Source organism: Mastigoproctus giganteus, chromosome 6, assembly GCF_048544385.1.
Source record: "Mastigoproctus giganteus isolate SK-2022 chromosome 6, ASM4854438v1, whole genome shotgun sequence".
Classification (NCBI taxonomy): domain Eukaryota; kingdom Metazoa; phylum Arthropoda; class Arachnida; order Uropygi; family Thelyphonidae; genus Mastigoproctus; species Mastigoproctus giganteus.
Window position 1 is genome coordinate 166,154,083 of NC_143580.1, and position 26,656 is coordinate 166,180,738.

Sequence of the window (26,656 nt, forward strand, 5' to 3'; positions counted from 1 at the left end):
TGCAAAGCACAATTTATAAGAAATTTAGTTAATTTATCATTTTGTTATTGCTATTATTTTATTTTTTTCTGTTTATACTCTGGCACGACAACCAAATCAGTAGGGTTTACAATAAATCGTCAATACAAATATTTATCGTATTTAATAGTCACAGGCTTGAACCTCGGTCCACTTAAAGAACGCGTGCTATGCACTCTCGCCCCTGACCACTCAATCAACTATGTCGGGCCTTTTTTGGAATGTATAGCAAACTTTAGCTTGCTTATCCAAGGAATATGCTCATGAAACTAGTTAAATTAACTCCAGGGGCTCACAACTAGTGAGTATACGCTTGGCACACCCAGGGTCCTGAGCTGGATATCATCATTCTTCTCTCTCTCTCTCTCAGGGTAACTCAGAATTTTTTTTTTTTTGGCTGGTGCAGCAAATGCCTCAGGCTTCCTTGCACCATATGGCTAACAATAATAATATGCATAGCATTATTGAAGCATTATATGCCACGATATTTCTGTTATCACTGGCCTATCTGGTATACAATAACCCTTTTATGATTGACTTTCCTTAATGTGTGTGGGTATCCTGTATAGAGTTTTGATAGGGACTCTGTGGAATGAGGTTTTTGTGAAATTTTGAAGTTTTTTAAAAAATGGACACATTCAACATAAATGTTTCAATTTCTTCTTATTTTACTATCTTCTTATTTAACTTTACTGTCCATCATTAAAGCAAAATTATTGTAAAAAATGAGAGCAGAATTTCAAAAAAATTTAAGAAATAAAAAAAACTTGTCATTACTTTTTATTTGAAGCAATAATATTCTCTACATCTATTTATGTATCACAATTTGATTTCATCAATTTCTAGATCTGAATCACAGAGAATCTTGGCTTTTGCAACCCAAAATTGGATAATAATTTCTGACAGGTATAATGTCCTCCTTTGATTTCGAAGCTATTTGTGCTGCCATCTATTAAAATTGTATCTACTATTAATTAGAAACACAGATAAGAGATGGCAACACAGACTGGAAAAATTTCAATACAATTCTCTGGAATAAACAGACACATTTGAAGTGTATATGAAATGACCTTCAGAAACTCAGACCTACATATACTCCCGGAGAACACACACACATAAAAAACACAGATCCAGCTGTTCACTCTAAAAAAGGATTAAATGTTCCACCCTTTACTCACTCCTTACATCCATTTTCACCTTTCTGTCACATCATTTATGATGACTAGTTGTCTTACTCTAGTTTACTAATTCTTCATAAGTCACAGTTCACTCTACATTCTGATTGTTGGGGGGGGGGGGGAAACAGCCCATACTCCAGGCAAAAATCAAACTCTGATAAACTATAGCATTTTCTCAATCTATGTACAATTATCAGTTTACAAATGCAGAACACAATTTCAGTGACTAATGAGTGCATAGAACACTGCAATCTTCAAGAGGAGAGACAGTAATAATCATTGAAACAGCTGTTAAGATGATGACAATACAATACAAATATATAACAGCTACACTGCTCAAACAGAAAGTAGTTGATACCACAACATAAAGGCAAAAGAATCCACAATTTGAGGGACTAATGTTACAGAAAAAGTACTGTAAATCTTATCTTAAAAATTTGCCCTTTTAGCAAATGGATCCATTACCCTGACAAGCACAATATAAATATATAAGTATGTACATCAATATTTTATCACAAGAATAAATACAAAAAATTTAATAGATTTCTGTGCACTGTTACTTAAATAACATAATAGATACCTAAAAGGGGATCCAAATGCTAGGCTGCTAATTATAACTCTCCCTTTGTTTATTAAACTTTCTGATTTTAAACTGATAAAATGCAAAGCTGCACCATTTGCATGAGCTATAAATCGCAAACACCTGCAGATTATCTTCTTTTTCTCTGGATCAAAATCCTTAAAGATATAAACCACTGTTAGAAGTGGAAACAAAATAGAAAAATCTAAAATTACTTTATCCACTGTTATCATTAAAAATGAACAAAGTTTACAACTAACATTTAAAAATATTTTCTTTACCTGGATAAAATTTTTTTTTCATTTTTTATCCAGGTAAAGAAAACAATAACTATTAAAGTTATTGCTAAAAAAAACAATAATAATGTCCTATTCAAAACTTAAAAAAAAAAAAAAAAATGTTTTTGAAAAAGATAGCATTCACTATTGAGGAATAATAAAGCAAATAAATTAGTCAATTAAAGTGCCTTTAATTGACTTTAGGGTACAGAAAATCATTATTGTTATATTATCATTATACTAAACTGTTTATAAATTCTGAGATTTTAATGAGATTTGTAATTATATAAAGTAGCCTAAAAATTATGATTTTTTTTAAAAATTCTAGTTTACACAACACATAGATGCAGCGAATATTGTGAAATAGAAATGACTTAATTTAGACTACATTTCTCAATTTAGTAATTAATTCTCTCAAACACTTATGCATACTTGTGTGTCCACTCTGACATTCCTTGCCAGAGATCTCCTAATTGGTTTCATGTCCTTTGGCTCAAAATATTAAATCATTCTGCCAAATTCATTTGCTATCCCTAACCCTTCCCTCCCAATTTGACTAGTCTTTCTGAATTTTTTTGTATTTCTTTCTTTGATATCTGACTTTCTCTGGTTTCACTTTCCTAACAGTATTTCATAAGTTTCATATCTTGATGAGAATAAACTTACTTCATAAACTGCATAGTAGAGCAAGCAGTATAAAGCATTATGAGGTTGCAGTAAAAACTGACACAAAACTTGTGCCACTGCTCTATAAACAAATAACTAACTGAAGCATCTCTCCACAAGTGAATTTAATGCTCATGACTCCAACTGACTTCAATTTTATAGCTGAATATATCTAGCTTCCCAGCAGCTTTCACTCTCCCTCTTACGGCAGTCCCCAGCAGCTTTCACTCGCCCTCTTACGGCAGCGAGAGGATCAGAGTGGAAGCAGAGGGTGCTAAGAATCTCTGGGTACGACCAGGCTGCCATGCATGGAAACTGAACTTGGCCTGTTATAACGTACGATCACTCATCATTGAAGACAGGATATTAGAGCTGGAAAAGGAATTAGAAAATGTGAATGGGAATATCATCGGTTTGGCCGAAACGAGAAGAAGAAATGAATCACTTATAAGTTTATCAAGTGGAAATCTGCTGTACACCAATGGAAACAGTGAAAGGAGTGAAGGTGGAGTTGGGTTTCTGGTCCATAAAGATTTGAAAAATAACATTTTAGAATTCAAAAGTACATCACCAAGGGTGTCAAGACTAATACTCAAGATTTCTAAGAGGTACAAGCTAAAGATTATAATGATTTATGCACCAACATCGAGCCATGATGATGAAGAGGTTGAAGAAATGTACACCAAAATTGAGAGTCTTCTAGATGAGCAGAAAACCCACTACACTATTATTATGGGGGACTTCAATGCTAAGGTTGGAAAAAGGCAAAACAGCGCAGAAAGAGGAACTATAGGAAATTTTGGAATTGGTGAAAGAAATAAAAGAGGTGAAAGACTTGTGGAATTTGCAGAATCTCAAGGACTGTCAGTAATGAACACTTTTTTCAAGAAAAGGGTGAACAGAAAGTGGACATGGAAGAGTCCAAATGGATTAACAACTAATGAAATCGACTTCATCCTCACTAACAGAAGATATATTGTGAATGATGTTACTGTCCTGAATAAGGTAAATGTTGGAAGTGATCACAGAATGGTAAGATGTACACTTGATATAGATGTAGGAAAGGAAAGGAAAAAACTGACTCGAGTAAATAATACAAAGGTCTTTGAGATAACAGAGGAGGAGAAAAAGCAGTATGTACTGGAACTTAAGAAAAAGTTTGAGCTTCTGCAGATTGCTCAGGATCAAGATATCAACGAGGAATATTACAACTTTCTGAAAGTGATAAAGCCCAAGAAACCAATAGGGAAAAAGAAATCCAAAGAAGAAAAAATTAGTCAAGAAACACTTGTCATGATGAACCGAAGACGACAAATGAAGAGCAAGAAAAACACTGACAGGGAGAAAATTGAGTATACTGAGTTATGCAAAGCCATTAGAAAGAGACTCAGAGAGGACATAAGAAGATTTAACACAAGAAAAGTAGAACAAGCATTAAGGGAAAACAAAGGATTTAAATCAGCAGCCATGAGCAGTAATACAGAAAGACAAATGATACTGAAACTGAAGAATAGCGATGGTGTACTTATAAACAGCACAGAAGGCATAATTCAAATAGCAGAAGACTACTATAGAGAATTATACAAGGAGCGAGGGAATGATGCCAGCAGTGGGAAAGATGGATCTCAAATTAGCAACACATATGACATACCCGATATTCTTCCTGATGAGGTAGAACATGCATTGAAGAAAATGAAGAATCAGAAAGCCCCAGGGGAAGATGAAGTTACTGTAGAGTTGTTAAAATTGGGAGGAAGAGACAACACAAAAACTGGCAAGGCTCTTCACAAAGTGCATTAGAAAAGGTGTGATGCCTAAGAAGTGGAATAATGCAATCATAGTTTTGCTGCATAAGAAAGGAGATAAATCAGAAATTGGAAATTATAGACCAATTAGCTTTATCCCACATCTACAAGTTGTTTACAAGGGTCATTACTAACAGATTAGAAAGAATACTTGATGAGAATCAACCAAAAGAGCAAGCTGGCTTTAGGACAGGATTCTCAACTATGTATCACCTTCACATAATATCACAGCTAATGGAGAAAGCAAATGAATATAAAACACCATTATGCCTGGCATTTGTGGATTATGAAAAGGCATTTGACTCCATACAGCATAAGGCAATTTTCGGGCACTGGAAAGACAAGGCATAGATACCCCATATATTATGATTTTGAAGAAAATATATGAGAGTGCTACCTCCTTTATTAGACTAGACAAAGACAGCAGGAAATTTAAAATCGAGAAAGGAGTTCGACAAGGAGACACAATATCTCCGAAGCTGTTTACTGCTGCCCTTGAGGAAGCTTTCAGAAGATTAGACTGGTCGCAGAAAGGAGTCACTGTGAACGGAGAGTACCTAAATCATTTACGATTTGCAGATGACATTGTGGTCATAAGCCACGATCCCAAAGAATTAGAGGAAAATCTTAATCAGTTATGCACAGTAAGTAAGGATTTTGGACTAAAGATGAATATGGCTAAAACAAAAGTAATGATGAACAAGTATGCCACGGAAAGGGAAATAATGATTGAAGGAGCAGTAATTGAAAAGGTGGAGTCATATACTTATCTGGGACAAGTTATTAGCTGTAATAATGATAAATGGCTGGAAGTCAAGAGAAGAATAAATTTTGGATGGATAGCATTCAGGAAATATAGTCACATACTGAAGAGCAATATCCCAGTTTGTCTGAAACTTAAATTATGAATCAATGTATACTCCCCACCATGGCTTATGGAAGTGAAACTTGGGCACTCACCAAAAGAATGGAAGAGAAGCTGAGAACTACACAGCGAAGAATGGAACAAATTATACTGGGAATCAGACTGTTAGATAAGAAGAGAAACACATGGATTAGGCAGCAAACTCAAGTAATGGACATTCTTATCAAAACTAAAGAACTAAAATGGTCTTGGGCAGGACACATATCTCGAAGACATGATGACAGATGGACTAAGAAAATAACAGAATGGTACCCAAGAGGAGCTAGAAGAAAACCTGGAAGACAACGGCGGAGATGGATAGATGAAATTCATGAGTTTTTGGGTAGTAAATGGATGGCCAGTGCTCAAAACAGAAGGAACTGGAAAGTTGCTGGAGAGGCCTTCATCCTGCAGTGGATTGAAAATGGCTGATGATGATGATGATGATATCCAGCTAGTAGGGATGTTGATACAACAATAGGCACAGAACTGAACTCTGGCGAGTTTGTTCACTAATAACTCCATGAAGAGCAGTGCCCATTAATAACAACTCTCTGTCATGTTCCACTCAACCATTCTTTTATTTATAGCAGTAACTTGTTCTTAATGCCACACTGCTCCAATTTGTACAAGAGTCTATTATGTACAACAGTATAAAAAGCTTACCTGAAATTGAAGTATAAGAAGAAGAAGAAGAGCTCTTTATTGCATACAAACACACATGCCGTACACAATACCCTTCACGGCTAAAAGCCAGGGGTTTACAGTAAACCCTTGGTTTGTTTTACATTGAGTTTCTTTGTTAATGCATCACAGTATCCAACCAGATTGCTCACAAGTTTATCCCTTAATGAATCCATGTTGTGGCTGAAGTATACCTCCATTCCTCTCTAGATGGTCCTTCATTACTTTTTTACCCAGCATCTCCCTTATTTTTCCCTGGAACAAAAGTTAAGCTAACAGGTCTGTAATTACTCATGTCACCTTTTGACTCCCCCCCCCCCTTTGTGAAATGGAAATACATATGCACATCTCCAGTCCATAGGGATTCCCTCTTCCCCGAATCCAAAGGTGCTCTCATAATTATGTCATTAGGCAGCAAGGGAGGTGTCCTTACCTCCCTTGCTGCCTTCCTTAATATAACTGGATAGATCCCATCCACCCCAGGAATTTTTTTTATGTTAAGCTTCAATAATTTCTCTTCCACTTTCCTCTGAGTTATCACAAAATAATTTAACTCCCTGTCAGATTTTAATGAACTTCTGGCTTCCCTCTCCCTAAAGAACTCATGGGGGTGAATGTAGATGCAAAATACTTATTCAGTTTGTCAGAAACCTGAGCGGGATCATCAACAGTTAAACCATCAACATCAAGTGGACCAATGTGATTAAACTCTTTCTGTTAATATAAGTAAAGACGTTTTTGCTCTGTTTCTTTGTATTCTTTGCAGAGATTTCTTGTAATTTTCCTCAGCTTACCTAACCTCCTTTGTGACTTACTTACAGGACTAGTTCATACCTACCACAGGCTTCGTTATTATTTAATAATTTATATGAATTCCATGTATTTTTCTTTTCTACCACATGTCTCATCAGTTCATCTGACATCCTTTTAGGTCTAAGCCTGGAATGGATGTCAGATTACTATGATTACTTATCTGAATGCTTCACATTTAGAATTTGTTATTTGTAACATCATCAGATGGTCCCACTGTATAGAATTTATAAGCTGTCTGAGACCACTGTAGTCGCCCTTACGAAAGCAAAAACTCACCCCTTTACCCCTGATGGTAATTACATCTTTGAGTAAATCCCACATCAGTACACTGTGATGACTGCCACCTAGTGGTTCTTTTACCTGAAGATTCTTAATGAATGAAGAATCACTGCTGATAATCAGACCAAGAGTATAGCATCCTTTTGCTGCCTCTCTAATATGCTGCTGTAGAAAACTGACATCCAATAAATCCACAAAATTGTTGCTAGTGTGTGAGCGACCAACCTACAAGTTCCAGTCAATATCTAGAAATTTAAGATCTCCATTATAAGACATTCTGATTTACTGGCCTGCTCTATTTCTCTGTACAGTTGTTTCTTATAGTCATCACAGTCATTAGGCCTATATCACACTCCAACTCTCATTTTCATTTTCCCAGTGCTTACATCACACCAAACTGATTGCACTGTTCACCCATGTCAACTGGATGCACTGCCTTAGATTTAACATGCTTCTTAACCAAGAGCATACCCCCCACCTCCTGACCTGTCTATACTGTCTTGTATACATTGTACTCCCCACATTCAAATTCTGTATCTCTTATGTTTGAGTGACACCATGACACCATATCCTTACGATGTCTGCATTTGATGACTTATCAGTATTCCAAATTCATCAAATTTATTTATTATGCTCCTTAATAAATAAAGTTTTTAAAGTTTTTTTGGTTTTTAGGAGCATTAGCAACTAAGGCCATATTGCTCTGGGGATATGCGGTGGTCATTCCTTGACCTTTCCGCATCCTCCGTATTTGGTGGTTACAGGCTCGAACCCTGGTCTAATCAAGAAGCGTGTGCTACTCACTCCTAGAGAAACTAGGAGTAAGAACCTTGTTCCATTATAGCCATAGCAGGGCTTGAAATCTCTGACACCTTGCTTTCTGGGCTGCTGCATGCTCCAATAAATGCAGTGATATGAAAGTTAATAAATTAGTAGTCATTTAGTAAGTAATTTTCTAAAATTTTTTATATGGTTTTATTTCAAAAGTTTGTAACTAAATTATAATAAAAGATATCCATATTTTATTTCTTATCTTTAAACACACTACACCAATTAATAATAGGAAAGGTATTAACACAGTGAACCTATGTGAATTCATTGTACCTATTTCAAATAATAGAAATGGCTGATTTGGGCATGAACAGAAAGTTCCAGCTATCTATCCTCTATGAATGTATTGTATTTACAAATGCAGAATGGCAGTCAAAAGTCAAAAAGAGAAGGACCACTGTGTGTCCCCAAAGACAGAAATTAAATGTGGAGATGGGTATAATCTAAGTTATTTCAATTCTCATGTTGAAATATAATCTTTATTATTGAAATAAAAGTCATATTTGATACAAAAACTATATTTTCAGTTATTACACTAATGATACTTTGCACTTAAATAAAAAAAAAACTAATTTATAGTAAGTAAATAACAATAAAATAAGAGTTCACATTTTAATCATAAATGAATTTTTGGGTAACCAGAAATTACCCAAAAATTCGTTTAAAATTAAAATGTTAACAGTATGCAACAGTACATAGAAAGTATGTCATAGATAAATAATTCCTACTTGAAATATGTCATATTTTGATCCTAAAATGAGTAGAGGAACTGGAAATGGATCAATGGCATCTTTATCCTATGAAACAGTAAAAATATGTCACTGTAGAAATAAGGACACTTATGAAAAAACTGTGTGGATAGATCATATTACTACGAATATTATTACAACTGCTGCGTCTTGCTACTCTAACTTTCTTAACTTGGACATCACCCAATAAAATTTTCAAAAAATCTATTTTTTTTTCCATAAATGTGCTGAATTTCTTAAATCTGTTCACTTCAGAATTTGCTATTCTCTTGTGATACACTAGCACAGATCATACCACCATTTCAGTCATGCTTACATAATATTAATTCATGAATTGCATCTCTAGTCTAGATTGTAGTTTCAGTGCTTTTGCACCTTAGCACATTCAGCGATGAATGCACTGCTTCTGGGAGTGGTGGTGATAAAAGAAAGTGACATATTATCATTACAGAAAGAGAGTGAAAAATTCTACAGTCTAAATTTTGATACAGTCACTAAAAAATTTGGTACAGATTCTTCAACAATACAGGATGTCTTTTATGTACATGTGCACTTTAAAACTGCAATAACTTAGGTTCGATATGAGATAAAAACAATCTGTAAAATGCAATGGAAAGGTAATTTATTCTAGTATTCATACATACAAACATAATTATTTAATTTACTCTAACTTTTTTTAAAATGTTTTCAGATAATTTACCTTACAAGAGATGGCTTCAGTAGAAGGGAATGGGAACTGTGTTCTCAGGCTAGCAGAATGTAAGTTCATATCAGCCATTAGAGAAAAATTTACAACATTTTACACAAAGAAAGCACCACAAAGAAATTCAGTTTCAAGCTGAACAAAGAAGTTTGGAGAGATTCATTCCATTAAAGAGAAAGCTGAGAACTGGAAGACCCAGATTAAATGAGGAGATGGTCTGTATGGAAGCTTTTCAGCAAACCCATGAAAATCACTAAGATGGGCACCTCTGGAACTAGCTGTTCCTAAAGCAACAATGCACAAAATTCTCAGGAACAAATTGCACAAGCGACCTTACAAGATTCAGTGCATGAAATGTTGCCGGAAGAGGACTTCCATGCAGGATTAGCTTTCTGTCATGAGCTTAATGAAAACATTAAAAACAGTATCTCATCTCTTAACAATCTAATGTTTAACGACAAAGCAACATTTCACATTAGTGGCAAGATTAATTGCCATAACTGATGTATTTGGGGGACAGAGAAACAACAAGTCTGGGTACATGAAAGGGTTTCCCTAAAGTCAATGTCTAATGTCTTTTCCTTTTTGAGAAACAGTGGTTAATGTTTATAGTTATCTTGCAATGCTACAGGATCTTTTTATTCCTGAACTAAGACAATTAAGAATTGAAGTCAATACAGTTTTTCAACAAGATGGAGAACCTTGCCACTCGGCTTGCAATGTTTGAAAATTTTTAAATGAAGACTTCTCAAACATATGGATTGGCAGAGGTGAGCCAATTCCTTGGCCAGCTCGCTCACCAAATTTGTGCCCATTGCATATTTTTCTATTGGGACATGTTAAAAGTGTAGTTAACTCCTTAAAACCTCGCTATTTAAGCGATCATCATACCAGGATCACAAATGCAATTTATGCTGTAACTGCAATACAACTGGAGGATATGTTTATGTAATTGAAAATCCATACTACATTTTGTATCAGTAATGATGGAGGTTATACTGAATCTTAATAATCTTACGATTACATATCATAAAACCTGAATAAAATTACCTTTTCAGGGCATTTTACAGATTTTTTTTTTTTCTCATATAAAACCTAAGTTATTGAGCAGTTTAGAGTGCAGAAGGACTTCATTGGTATACTGTATTTAACACAGACATAGCAAAATGTGAAGCTGAAGTTTTGCGAAATCTTAGCAGTATCCTCATTTGTGACATCAAATGAGGATACTGCTAAGCTTGAAATAATGCAATGGGACTAGAATCAACCGTCCTTAATGAGATACTGGGTAGTCTTACCAATGTCACATAAGGATGTACTATTTTTTTATCTAATCTGCCTAGAAGACACTACAGAATGAATTCTCAAAAACTGAAAATTAGTGAGCCATATGAATCCAATGGATTAGAGAAAAAATTTTAAAATTTACATTATAGCATCCACCAGGAGAAAAAATGGTGAGAAACGTGTAAAGTTAAAAATTGTTTGGTCCGCATTAGAGGACCCTAAACAAATTTATCATTAGTATTAGTAGTGAAAAATGATGCAAGAAAAAAAGATTATACAGAATCAGTAAAATAAAAAAAAAAAACTTTCCCATATTAACTGTCCATTCCCCCTATATATTTGAATTGATACCACCTCGTGTGTGTAGCCTGAGCATCAGGAAGAATGCCATCACCATTGAGGTTGCTGAATCCATTTGAAGCCTAGTCTCCAGATGCTGATATTGGCAGAACTGAAGGCCTTTCTTGGTATTTTTTCACCATTTTGTTCCCCTCACCAACCTCATTGCCCTTTTCTGCACTTGTTCTTACAGCATATTAGCATTAGCAATGGCAAAGGTTGCAAGAAAGTAAGCTTGAAAAGCATTAGCATAAAAAAAAAAAACTACACCTTTTCATTAAACCTATTCATTCACTCCAATAGTTTATCTAATTCTTCCTTGAATTTATTTAAGCTATCAATCAACTTCCATAATAACAGATGGAAGTTTGTTCCAGCAATCAACCATCCACTGGCTAAAAGCAAACTTCCGCACATCTATTCTGCAACCAACCTTCCTCAATTTGAATTTGTGTTCACTTGTGTGTGTGTGGTTTGAGCAAGAGGAAGAATCCCATCAGCATTGAGCTTGCCCAATCCATCCAAAGCCTTAAACATCTCAATCAGATCATCTCACAGGTGCTTAGCCTCCAGATGCTGCAATTTGCAGAACCGGAGCCTTTCTTGGTAATGGAACCCCTTTCCTCTCCTCACCAATCTCATTGCCCTTCTCTGCACTCGTTCCAACAGCTCCAAATCTTTTCTAAAATGAGGCCTCTAGACCTGTATGCAGTATTCAAGATGTGGCCTGCCCATTACTTATACAATGGAATAATCACCTTCTTATCCCTGCTAGCAAAATTCCTGTATATCATTGAGAAAACCCCATGAGCTGTCCTGACAGCCTGTCTGCATTGCTCAAATAACTTCATATCTGAGTGCACAATTATCCCCATGTCGTTTTCAATTTCTACTACCCTGAGTGTAGTACCACACAGTTAGTACACAGTTTAACATTGATAAAGTTTAACTTTATCAATGTTAAACTTCAATTGCCATTTCTCAGCTCATCTGCTTAACTTTTCTAGATCCTGTTACTGTAGCATATTATCATTACTGTTATTAACCATCCTACAAACCATTGCATCATCTGGAAACTTGGACATTAAGCCTGATATGCCTTCCTCAATATCACTGATAAATATAAACTACAATGGGCCCCAACACCGAATGCTTGGGAATTCTGCTAATAACATTAGTCCATGAAAAGCAGTGTCCACTGATTACCACTCTCTGTCTTCTCCGACTCAATCATCATTTTATCCATTGTAGCAACTTTCCCTTAATGCAATGCTGCTCCAATTTGTACAGTAGTCTTCCATGTGCAGCAACAGTATCAAAAGCTTTCCTGAAATCCAAGTATATGATATCAAAACTATTTTTTCCATCCAGATCTTTTCTGACCACAATGTAGCACCAATCAAATTGGTCAAACAAGATTCTGAAGTATAATTGTGGCTTTGTCTAGATGACTGCATTAGCTCTTATACCAGTTATGCCATTATTTTCCCTGGAGCAGAAGTTAAACTAACAGGTCTGTAATTACTCGTGTAATCTTTTGATCCCCCATTTGTGAATTGGGGGATCAAATTTTCTCCAGTCTGTGGGGACTTCCCCTGAATCCAAGGATGCTTTCATAATTATGGCTTGGGGTTTGCTTACTTTCTTCCCTACCTTCCTCAATATAATTGGATAGATCCCATCCAACCCAGGTGCCTTTCTCATGTTTAACCTCAACAATCAGTCATTACAAAATCATTCAGGTCACTGTTAGAGTTTGATAATCTTCCAGCATTCTCTTCTCTAAAGAATTCCTGATGTGTGAATGCTGAAGCAAAATATTCATTTAATTTGTCAGCAACCTAAGCAGGATCATCAACAGTCAAACTATCGACATCTAGTGGACCAATTTTATTTTATTCATCCCCTTCCTTCTAGTGTATACAGAAGTAAACAAGTCTTTGCTGTTTTTCTTTGCATTCTTTGGCAAAGATTTCTTGTAATCTGCCTTTGTTTGCCCAACATCCTTTGTGACTCAATTAGACTAGTTTATATCTACCATAGGCTTGTGCATCACCAGATAAATAAGGAAAAAAAAAACCTCCCTATATCCTTCCTAAAATGAGGCATCCATACTTGTATACAGTACTCAAGATATGGTCTAACCATTGCCTTCTGCAACAGGATAATCACTTCCTTTTATCTGCTAACAAAATTACTGTATATCATTGACAAAACCCCATGAGCTGTTCTGGCTGCCTGTCTGCATTACTCAGAGAATTTCATATCTGATTGCACAAGTAACTCCCAGCTCTTTTTCATTTTATACTATCTGAGTATAGTATATCATACAATTAGTATGTTACACTGGATTATTGTTACCCAGCTACTCATATTCAGTACCTTGCAATTAGCATTAGTAGCAGCAAATGATGCAAAAAAGCAGGCTTATACAACATCAACAAAAAAACTCACTTTCCATTTCACCTATCCATTTCCTCCAATAGTTTGTCTAGTTTTTCTTTGAATTTATTTAAGCTATCAAATTTCACAACAGATATAAATTTGTTCCAACAATCAACCACCTGCTGGCTAAAGTCAACCATCCTTCCTCAATTTAGCATTAGCAGAGGCATATGATGCAAGAAAGCAAGCTTATGCAGCATCAGCCAAAAAAAAAAAAAAAAAAACTTCCAGTTCATCCCTCTGTTTGTTCGAAATACCTGTCCAGCTGAGCTTTAAACTTATTTAGGCTATCAACTTCCACAACAAGGGATGGAAGTCTGTTCCACCAACCAACTACCCACTGGCTAAAGGCAAATTTCCGCACCTCTATCCTACATCTGCCTTTCCTCAATTTGAATTTATGCCCTCTCAGATGATTATTCTGAGCAAGAGGAAGAATCCCATCAGCAGTGAGCATGCTCAAACCATTCAAGGCTTTATACACCTCTATCAGATCACCTCGCTGGTGCCTAGTCTCCAGACACTGTAATTTGCAAAACTTAAGCCTTTCTTCATAAGAGCAACCCTTTGTTCCACTCACTAACCTTTAAGCTCACATCCTCTTCACAATCATATTAAACATGCTCCATGTTTCCACCTCTCCACAAACACATCTTATTCTCTGAGCTGTGCCAAACTTAATCAACCTTTCAAAGAAAGATCAATAACAAATCAAGAGAAACAAATTATATGAGTCTGTTTGAATCCATTTACAACTTATATTCTTTCTTACATTTGTTAAAAATTTTGTTATTTTTCTCTTATTCAGTCTTCCATTGACTTTGCCAAATATCTTGCAACTTGTTGCACACTCTTCTTCTCTCCCAGTTAATATCTTCTTCTAGATTAATTTTATTTCCAGCAGCTTATATATTGTTTCTGTCATTGCAAATAATAGCACACTACCCTGTAGGCCAGCAACAAATCCAATGGCAGTTCCCTGCTATAACCTGAAGCGCTTTATTGGATAGTCCTACAGCCTACCAACATTTGCATCAACATTACACCTTGTACTGAATACAGCTTTTGTTTACTGTCTTCCTTCATTCGTTCCATTAACCATATTGTTAATGATATGGGAGATATCATTCCTACAAATCTTTTAATTTTTTCACTTATTGCATTGATATGTCAATAAACTTCATACCTATCTATATGCACTCCTAAACACTTCAAAATCATACTGATTGCAGAACGAACTCTCTTGTCTTTCTATGCAGATGTCGCCTTACAGATAGTCTCCCCTTTCAACAATAAAATTTTTGTTTTTTCCCCAGAAATCACCAATCTGTGTAGTTTACACCATTCATTCAATTCTAACAATACTCTATTTGCCACTGTTTTCAGTTTTTCTCCTGATCATCTCTCTACCGTTATCACTAAGTCTTCTGCATAGGCAATCATGTGAACATCCTGCAATTCTTTCCTGAACCAACCTTCTAACACTGCTGACTAAAAACTGATCCTTGTGGGCATCCCTTCAGTACCTTTCTTGTTGCTGCTTCATATTTGTTCTTAACTGTCACAGATCTATCTCTGAAATAATCTTCAATTACATTATTGATTTGCAAGGAACATTTAGCCTTCCTCAACATCATTAGAACACTCTTCCAACTGACGTTTTCAAATGCACCAACAAAATCTATAAAGATTCTAATCATGTGCTTAACATTTGCTGTTCTACTATATTTTTAGTTGTATTAACAGATCTGTAATTACTCGTGTCACCATTCAATCCCCACCTTTGTGAACTGCAGACAGATTTGCATATCTTCAATCCAAAAGGAACCTTCCCTGAATCCAAAGATGCTCTCATAATCATGCCTAAGGATTTGCTTACCTCCTTTGTTGCTTTCCTTAATATAAATGTATAGATCCCATCAACTCCAAATACCTTTTTTATGTTTAGTTTCAAGAATTTCTCTTCCTCTCAGTTATCACAAAATCATTTAGCTCCTTGATAGTTTCATAAACTTGTGGTATTCCCTTTCCTAAAGAATTCCTCATGTGTGAATGTAGATGCAAAATACTTATTCGGTTTATTTATCATAGTTCTAGCATTAGTGTACAAGCAAATATATATGCATCTGTTTTTGTTCTTAGTAACCCTAATACAACTCATATATTTGCTTGTCCCAAAAGGACCTCCAAGCAGACTTGTAATGTCCTTCCACACTTTTTTTTCAGGCTGCTGCATGTCCCGATAAAATCAGTGCAAGAATCAATTTCATTTCTGCTTGTAGCTGACGATTAAACTATTAGTCTGTGTATTTGTCTAAGCTGGCAGTTTTCTGAACTGCTTAACAGCCTTGATAAATATTCTTGCACCACCTTTTATATTTAAGTGTACAGTCAGTCCTCGTATAGCACTATAGTTGTGTTCCTAGAAACCCTCGTGCAATGCAAAATCGTGCAATATAAACAACAGGCCCTATGGGAAAAATAGGGTTAGGTGCCGACCACCCAAGATTGAACACACATTTGTAACGAAAACATTACCAAACACAATAAATAATCGTAATAAAATACTTTTGTATTTTATTACGACTATTACATAATAAAATATTGCTAATTCTTTTGCTTCTATCGTAATCAAACTTGTTTTTTGTTTGATTTTCTATCCAAACAGATGACACAGACGTTCCATCTCTTCCAATTCTTTGTGTCTTAATCTAATGGATTTTAATTACACTTTGAGTTGTTCCTGCTATGAAAGTTGTTTTTATTTTCTCTGCATTCTTTGTAATTCTCGGCGTTGCCTCATTTAGGCCTATACCACGTGCAATATCACATGATCTTTCATTTCGTTCAAAGCATTTCACAATTTCATATTTTTTCTCTATCGATAGAGGCGGCCTGGCCATAAGCCTTACCGGGAAAACCCCGGTGGGCCAGAGGCCGGTGGGATTTTGGCCATCCATAAACCATAGCACGAGGCCACTATAAATTTTCACGGGTAAGAATTTTTGACCCAGTCTGCCTCTGTTTATCGATATTACTTTTCTTTTTCTTTTTCTCTCTGAATCTGCAGTATCTTTCCCTAGGACGCTTCCTTTTCACACCTTTTAAGTATTTTACTCATTTTTAGGGAATAAAGCACAATTACAAAATGAGGACACAATTACACAATTACAAAATAAAGCACAATTACACTTGATACACATAAACAAAGCTGCGCATGTGCAGCAACTGAATAAACAACACCATTAAAGCAGAGATACACTATTAACACCTCACATTTTACTAAAGCACATTTCTAGGGGTTACTACCATAAAACAATTTCCAGTTGCGTTTCTGCTAGTGGAATCTGTTATAAACTGGTAGTAAACTCGATCTAATTGCATTTGTGATTATACTGATAGCTGGAATTGCGTGGGTTTTTACGTTATTATGGTGAAATGTGTTTCCCCTTCACTGATATCAAAAACATAAATACATTTTCAGAATCTTCTCTTCATTCCTATCGTGTTGTGCTCAATTGGGGTGATTCTGCGTTTGACTGCCATTTCTTGTAAACACAAAGGCGAAGCGTGCCTAAGTGAATTCGGTTCGTGTTATATAAGATATCGTTCCCCTATTTATAAATCGTGTATGATCGAATTCGTGTAGTGTAAACACATGTTATACGAGGACTGACTGTATTCCTATCCATGTAGAAACAGTCTCTCCTGTTACAAAGTGACTTGATTTTTCATAACTAAAATCAGGGTGCCTAGTTATAATGCAGGTACCTAACAAATCTGGTACCTCATTATAATGAGGTACCAGATTTGTTAAGTTAAAAATTAAGCCATAAAAAAGTAACAAGCAAAAAATAGTTAAAAATAAAAACCTCGCAACTTTATTATTATTGAACTGCAGCTTAACTGAAGAAGAAATAACATACCTGGATGGCACTTGCAACTGTAAGTACTCTTGTTGTAGCCAGTGGTAGACAACAAAATTAACTGATTAGGTTTGCTATCCTTCTCTATTGAAGCCATGTTAAAATGTGGTTTTGTAATGAACAAGTTATTCAGAATTATAATTATTGTGATTCAATTGTACTGTGATTCAGAGAGATAATAATGAAGAATTCATACAGGCCAAAAGTACATTTTTATTTTTACTGGTATGCCACCAATTTTTATGTGCATTTGCAAATTTATATGGATACTATTGTTACTACATCTGACATGATCAGCATTTCTCCACTCATAATCTAATCTACTTATCTACATTCCATTATGGTCATTGGGTATTTTTACTATAATCAGCAGTGCCCCTGGTCCATAAACCATCCTAATTTTAACTTACCATTCCTTATTATGCCGTTACTTTTCACTACAACTACTTGTTATTAATACATTATGCAGGGTCATCAAAAAAAGTATCCATGATTTCCCTTTTGATTATCTTCGGAAATATTTGATCAATTGCTGTGATCGTAGCAGCAAACAGTGTGATAACTCACTAAGTTTTATTTGACACCTCAACAATGACCTTGGCTGCACTGTGAGTGTGTGCAGAATGACTCCTACGTGCACTATCCCAGTCAGTGTCAGTAAGATGACAACCATGCAACAGAAAGAACAGTGTGTGTCATAGTATGCTGAATTTAAATCTATCTGTCAAAACAGTGCAACGTCAATACCGACGTACTTAGCATTAACAAAGGCACATGATGCAAGAAAGCAAGCTTATATAGCATCAGCCAAAAAAAAACAAAAAAAACCCTTATTTCACCCATCCACTCGCTCCAAATGTTTGTTAAGTTCTGCCTTGAATATATTTAAGCTATCAACTTCTAATTGTGGACCTATGACTGTTTGTACTTACAGCACAAACAGTCATAGGTCTACGCCTTATGTGCTTCTGATGCCGGAATTCTCTGATAGTCACAGCTACATTGTTGCTGTTCTGATAGTACAGCTTCACTAATAGTGCCTTTTCCTGCAACGTTGTTGGCATTGCTGCTGTAGTACAGGCAAACAACTACTATATGACTTTGAAGAGATTGCTTTGCTTTTATACAGTACAGTAGAGCTGAGTAGTGGCGCTGTGGCAATAACTTATGATTATGCAAATAACTTACGTTATTTGCATAATCATAAGTCAGTTACATGCCACACAGTGACAAATTTTGTAACAAATTTTTTTTTTTCCCAATAAATGGCGAACACATTCTTTAGTGTACCTGTTGTCCAAATTTCTCTTCAGTACGAGCCTTAGAACTAGCTCCAGAGCCCTCTACACAGGGAGACTTTAATTTTAACAACCCTGTATATATATATATATATATATACACACGTGTGTGTACAGTGGTACCTTGGATTACGAGTAACTTGGTATGCGAGTGTTTTGCAAGATGAGCAAAAATTTTTAATAAATTTTAACTTGATAAACAAGTGAGGTCTTGCAATGCGAGTACAGTCAGTCCTCGTATAACACGTGTTTACATTACACGAATTCGATCATACAAGATTTATAAATACGGGAACGATATCTTATATAACACAAACCGAATTCGCTTATGCACGATTTGCCTTTGTATTTACAAGAAATGGCAGTCAAATGCAGAATCACCCCAACCGAATGCAACCCGATAGGAATGAAGAGAAGATTCTGAAAATGTATTTATGGTTTTTATATCAGTGAAGGGGAAACACATTTCACCATAATAACGTAAAAACCCACGCAATTCCAGCTATCGGTATAATCGTAAATGCAATTAGATCGAGTTTACTACCAGTTTATAACAGATTCCACTAGCAGAAACGCAACTGGAAATTGTTTTATGGTAGTAATCCCTAGAAATGTGCTTTAATAAAATGTGAGGTGTTAATAGTGTATCTCTGCCTTTACGGTGTTGTTTATTCAGTTGCTACATGCGTGCAGCTTTGTTTATGTGTATCAAGCGTGCCTCCTCATTTTGTAATAGTGCGAGCGATGAATCTGATTTCCGTGAAATCCTCAAAAGGAGGCAAAAGCAAGTGTCATTGGAAAGATTCCTTGTTAAAGTCGCACAAAAAGAAAAAGTCAACAGATAGCAGTGATTCCGTTAGAGAAAGTGAAAGTCATCCTACCCAATAATTAATAAATTCGATTGCTTTATGTATATTAAATTTACTTATTAAAAATATAAAAAGGTATGTATTTTGTATTAATAATTTTTACAGTATATGAATATTTTTGAGTTTTGGAACAAATCATCTGGGTTTCCATTATTTCTTATGGGGAAATTCGCTTTGATATAGGAGTGCTTTGGATTACGAGCACGTTTCCAGAACAAATTATGCTCGCAAACCAAGGTACCACTGTATATATATATATATATTAAAAATGTATCTAATGGCGCCTCCGTAGCCAGGTGGGAAGGAGCAACAGTGCGTAGCACACGTTTCTTGATTAGACTGGGGTTCGAGCCCGTCACCACCAAATACGGAGGATGCGGAAAGGTCAGGGAATGACCACCGCATATCCCGGAGCAATATGGCTTTAGTTGCTAATGCTCCTAAAAACCAAAATAACTAACTAACTAATGTATCTAATAAGAAATCTTAGTCTTTATAAGTTATTTTGGCCTTATGGTCCACTGTACACTGTTATGTTTATATACATATTCAGTACCTATATATTATGCTTTTACTATAATAACTATATATATATGCATATGTCTATTGTCCCATGTCCACCTCTCTCTCAGTCCATTCACATGCAACACTTCAACTTCCAGTGGACAGATTTCTGTGAAATTTTACATTTGGAATTTTTAAAAATATTTGTCATGCCATTCAAAAATTTCATTAAAATCGGACTAGTAATCCAGCAATTATTATTTTTTTTTTTTCATATAATTTTGTATGAAAAAAAGAAATTCACAGATTAAATGCAGTTTTAATGCAGTATTGTTAGCTTTAGACAGTCCATACTTGCTTTGCATGTATTGTTATGTAGGGCTCATGAAAATGGTGTTACTTGCAATGAAATACATACGAGGGTGGTTCAATAAAGAATCGCCCTCACCTATTTCCACATATCGCAGAGTTATGATATTTTGTATGTAGCATCATACATATCTCTGTACTAAAGTTGTAAAATTTCATCCCTGTGTCTTAATTTGTTTTTCTCTTACAGAGCTGAACATGTGACGAAGTAGCATCATGGACAAAGTTGAAGCCAGAGCTGTAACCCAGTATCTGTTCTTGAAGGGGAAATCTTCTAAAGAAATCCATGAGGAGATGACTGCTGTATATAAGGATGCAGCCCTATCCTATGGCATTGTAAAGCACTGGCATAGACAGTTTAGGTGTGGTCGGACATCGGCAGAATCTGAGCCCATTCCAGATCGTCTCATTCAGTCATTGATAACAGCACAATCAGAAAAGTGGAGTTGTTAATCATGGAAGATCACCAGATATCTGTGCGTGAATTGTCCCAGGAGGTAAAGATTACTGTGAGCTCTTTTGAAACAGTCCTTCACGACCAACTCCATTTATGGAAATTGGGTGCAAGAAAGATTCCCCAATTATTGACTGGTTTCCAGAAGGCTGATCTACAACAGAAATCACAAGAGTCGTTAGCCCTGTGCCAAAAAAATGAGGAAGACTTTTCCCCCTCGTCTAATCACTCAGGATGAAAGTCGGATACACCATTTCGACCCTGAAAGTAAAAAGCAGTCCTTGGAATGGCGACATCATGGTTCCCCACCCCACAAGAAGGCAAGGGTCCAAGCATCAGCAAGAAAGGTCTTGCTGACAGTGTTTTGGGATGAGAAAGGTATAATAATGACTGATTACCTGCTGAAAGGTAGAACAATTACAGGTGCCTATTATGCCAACTTACTCACAAAACTATGGGATAAAATCAAAACGTAGGCATGGCATGCTGTCCAGAGGTGTGAGAATGCTTCAAGCCAATGCCCCAGTTCACCCTTCTGAAATTGCAACAACACAATCGGCCACTTGTGGATATGAAATACTGCCCCATCCAGCCTACTCACCTGATCTTGCACCATCAGACTTCTTCTTCTTCTTGTTTCCTTCCCTGAAATTATTTCTTCGGGAGACCCACTTCCCTAACGATGCGACACTTATTTCTGCAACAGAGTCATGGTTCAAAGACCAACCTCATCACTTCTACAAAAACGGCATCCGTAGCCTCATCCATCGATGGGAAAAATGTGTAAATCTGCATGGTGGCTATGTAGAGAAGGACTAAAACCTGTGCCAAGAATCAACAGGCTAGCACCTCTGCAGCTAGGCAGGGTGATTCTTTATTGAACCACCCACCCACCCACCCTCGTATATAGAGAGATAGAGAAAAGAGAGTTAAAAAAAAAAAAGGATTACATGGGAAGAGAATAATAAATATTATACAACTGTAATTAAACTGGACAGCTAATTTTAGAGAATGTAAAACTATAGTTTTATTAATTGTTCTACAAAATTACAATTTTAATAATTAATTGCTAGTGAGATAACTATATTTACTTTTCACTTTTATTAATCACAGAAAATGAAACAATATCATTTAATTTAAGAAACAAAAATGGATCATGCCTGAAATGTAATGCACATTAACTAACTTGTTTCAATATAACTTCACAATAATGTTGTCGCAATTGAAAAACATTAATTTTTTGATAGCAATATAAGTAAGAGAAAACAATGTAGGATTTTATGATAATAACAATAAAAAAAATGCATTTTTAAAATATTCTTTAAAACGTTATATGTCAAGCTGCATGTTTTATTGGCAATATACTCTGAAATATTTTTATCAGTATGAGTATCTGAATGATCTTTTAATATTTACACAAAATGTTTTACCATATTCTCCCACATCAGCACTTACTTTTCAGCAATAATTCTATAAATATAAATAAATGTCACAAAAGTACAAGTACTATCTGATGTATTATTCTGATTTCTTGCCAAGGGCCATGGACAGCTATTCTTTCTTTTGAGTTCTTGAATCATCAGACCAATACAAATGTAATGTTTTACTTAGCCTTTTGGGACACTGGGCAAAGCACTCTAAAAACTGACAGTCCTAGAAAAATTGGTACTTATGGTCACCTTAAGCTAAAAGTTAAGAAATTACATTACATGCATTTTAACATGTTTGTTTAAATTTACTTAGCAATGAGGCCATGTTATGCCAAGGAATGGTATATTCTTGCCATGTATATATTATATAATATATATAATATCGGTGCAGATACACCATAGTTTACCCATAAATTAAACTACATACGTAGTGTGAAGGCATCGTTTTTAATTGCTTCTCATATTGTTGCTACCTTCATCATAATGAGATACCAGGTATTGCACTACTTTGAATAAGTAAAGCTTCTCTAGCAGAGAAGACTACTGTTATTTATTCTCAGTGGATACCACCACCACCACAGATGGTCACTGTTTCAAAGCTGTTGGCCTATCGCCGGTGGGTGGGCAGGTACCCTGATAATGCAAAAATGCCATCACAGTTGCAAAGTGGTTCCACAATATGAGAGATGCCAAATGGTGTACAGAATGATACAATATTTGAAGATTCAATGTGCAAGGCATAATATGATATGGGTTTAATTAACTATATAATATATTATCATATAATTAATTCTATATATTATATATTATTTTCTCTATATATTATTAAGAAGCATTACTTATTTGAAGTAGTGCAATACCTGGTAGTATCTCGTTATGAAAGTAGCCACAATATGAGAAACAATTAAAAACAATGCCTTCACACTATGTAAATAGTTTAATTTATGGGTAAACCATGGTGTATCTACACCAATATTATATAGTTAATTTAAACCCATATCATATTATGCTTTGTGCATTGAATCTTCAAATTCTTGCCATGTGTATGCCATATCCAAAAATTTCATTACTTTAAACAACATGCCCTCCCCATCTTTTTTACTACTAAATTAAAAATATTATTAGTCAAACTAAACTAATAGAACAAACTTATCTGTGAAAAGATCTAAACCTCCCATACACTTCCTCATTCGTTTCACAAATATACATGGTCTCAACTCCAATCTCAATGATCTATTTCCACTTACAGTCTGCCAAACTCCACGCACTTTTTCTGGAGGTTGATTTGACCGCTACTCATCGCAGTTATCCTAATTATTTGCTGTACAATTCCTTTCCCTTCCTAGGTGGTAAATTCCTTTCACTTCATAGGTGGCTCTGATACTCACTATTAGAGACAGTAATTTGGAATCTCCTCTTTTCAATCTTCTTTGGCTTAAAATCTCTCTTGCATTATTCTGTCTTAAAATCATTCTGTCAAATTCATCCTTGGGAAAATGATGGAGTTGCCTCTATCATTCTCCCAGCTCCACTAATCACTTGACTCTTTGACTTCATTTCTTTGAAACATGACTTTCTCGAGTTCAACTTTTCTTATACTTAGATAATTGTCCTTGGTGATTTTAATGTTCACAACTCCAGCTGGTCGAGATGCTGAGTCTTTTGTAATTACTAATAACCTCGCACAGCTTGTTCATTTACCTACCAGAATACCAGATAATCCTAACCACACAGGCAACACACTTGATCTTTTTCTCACAAACAACCCTTCCACATACACAGTTGAGGTGAGTGGTCCTCTAGGCACCTCATATCACAACTTGTGGATGTTCTCTTCACCAACAGAGCCTTTCTCTTGTGGCCATTCTCAACTTTGTGTTATTTGGCATTTATTATCATCAGCCAGTTTCAATCCACTGTAGGATGAAAGCTTCTCCAGCAACTTTCCAGTTCCTTCTGTTTTGTGCAATGGCGATCCATCTACTACCCACAAACTCGTGAATTTCATCTATCTATCTCTGCATCTCCGCCGTTGTCTTCCAGGTCTTCTTTTACCTCCTCTTGAGTACCATTGTTTTTTTCTTAGTCCATCTGTCATCATGTCTTTGAGCTATGTGTCCTGACCAAGTCAATTTCAGTTCTTTAGTTCTGATAAGAATCTCCTTTACTTGAGTTTGCTGCCTAATCCATGGGTTTCTCTTCTTATCCAACAGTCTGATTCCTAAGATAATTCATTCCGTTCTTTGCTGTGTGGTTTCAGCTTCTCTTCCATTCTTTTGGTGAGTGCCCAAGTTTCACTTCCATAGATCATGATGGGGGAGTATACACTGGTTCATTATTTTATGTTTCAGACATAATGGGACATTGCACCTCAGTATGTGACTATATTTCCTGAATGATATCCATCAAAAATTTATTCTTCTCTTGACTTCCAGCCATTTATCATTATTACAGCTAATGACTTGTCCAAGATAAGTGTAAGAATTCACCTTTTCAATTTCTGCTCCTTCAAAGATTATATATCCCTTCCTGTGGCATACTTGTTCATCATTACTTTAGTTTTAATCATATTCATCTTTAGTCCAAAACCCTTACTAAGTCCCCTGCATAACTGATTAAGATTTTCCTTTAATTCTTATGATTAAAGGAAATTCTTAATTTCCTTATTAAGAATTAAATTCTTTAAGCCATTAAGAATTAAATTCTTTAATTCTTAATGGCTTATGATCACAGTGTCATCTGCAAATTGTAAATGGTTTAGGTACTCTCCATTCATATTGACTCCTTTCTGCGACCAGTCCAATACTGAAAGCTTCTTCAAGGGCAGCAGTAAACAACTTCAGAGATATTGTCTTCCCCTGTCAAACTCTTTTTCTCAATTTTCAATTTGCTACTGTCTTTGTCCAGTCTAATAAAAGAGTAGAATTCTCATATATTTTCTTCAAAATCAAATGTATGGGATGTCTATGCCTTGTCTTTCCAGTGACTGAAACACTGCCTTATGCTGTATGGAATCAAATGCCTTTTCATAATCCATAAATGCCAGGCATAATGGCATTTTATATTCATTTGCTTTCTCCATTAGCTGGGATATTATGTGAAGGTGATTCATAGTTGAGAATCCTGTCCTAAAGTCAGCTTGCTTTTTCGGTTGATTCTCATCAAGTATTCTTTCTAATCTGTTAGTAATGACCCTTGTCAAAAGGTATGCAGTAGCTCAAACTTGTTCCTAAGTTCCAGTACATATTGCTTTTTCTCCTCTTCTGCTATCTCAAAGGCCTTCGTATTATTTACTTGAGTCAGTTTTTTTTCCCTTTCTTTCCTTACATCTATATCAAGTATGCATCTTACAATTCTGAGATAACTTCCAACATTTATCTTGTTCAGGATAGTAACATTGTTCACAATATATCTTCTGTTAATGAGGATGAAGTCAATTTCATTAGTTGTTAATCCATTTGGGATCTTCCATGTCCATCTTCACTCTTTTCATTGGTGTATAGCAGATTTCCACTTGATAAACTTGTGATTCATTTCTCCTTCTTCTTCTTGTTTCAGCCAATCCAATGATATTCCAATTCACATTTTCTAATTCCTTTTCCAGTTCTAATATCCTATCTTCACTGATGAGCAATCTTACATTGTAACAGGCCAAGTTCAGTTTCTGTGCATGGCAGCCTGGTAATACTCAGAGATTCTTTGCACCCTCTGCTTCCACTCTGATCATCTCACTGCCGTAAGAGGGAGAGTGAAAGCTGCTGGGAACTGAGGGCCATTTGTTTCGTTGTGTTATCATATTTAATCAAGTGCTGGCAGATCTGGTCTTTTCCTCTTCACAGTGACTAAGCGTCTGGAAGAGACCCACTCTACATGTTTGTTGCCAACAAAGTGACACGACAGGACTAACCAACGAGAAGGTGTGCATGAGGGGATTTCAGGGAGGCAGACCAACCGAACTTCTCCAAAAACTTCTAAAATAAAAAGATATTAGATCTATCTTGGAAAGATATAGGATGCCTGTTCTGCTCTAAGTTCCTTTTTTGGCATTACAAGAATGCAAAATAAGATGATTTGCGAGATTTCAATTCATCTTTTCCTGGTTGGATTAGTGTTTAAAATCTTCAGATATCAATGTATGCTCAAATTGTGTCAGTAAGATTATTCTTGTAGAGACAAAATCCGTTATTCCGCACTCCATATCCACACTCCACCTTAAAATCTTGTCCTTCATCTAACTATTTTGCATC

At 35.6% G+C, this 26,656-nt stretch overlaps 1 protein-coding gene across 4 annotated transcripts in view; it reads right to left on the reverse strand.

Moving 5' to 3' along the window:
- LOC150084726 (cytoplasmic dynein 2 light intermediate chain 1) overlaps positions 1-26,656 on the reverse strand; it is a 245,046-nt gene that overhangs the window by 120,091 nt on the left and 98,299 nt on the right. For 3 of the 4 annotated variants that reach the window (XM_090376577.1, XM_090376576.1, XM_090376578.1), the window contains 2 exons: positions 8,765-8,833; positions 1,777-1,934 (listed from right to left, as the gene is read on the reverse strand). In XM_090376577.1, the coding sequence (XP_090232703.1) occupies positions 1,777-1,934; positions 8,765-8,833 (227 nt within the window). Of the gene's footprint in view, positions 1-1,776; positions 1,952-8,764; positions 8,834-26,656 lie in introns of all 4 variants that reach the window. The other variant, XM_090376579.1, reaches the window with a different exon arrangement.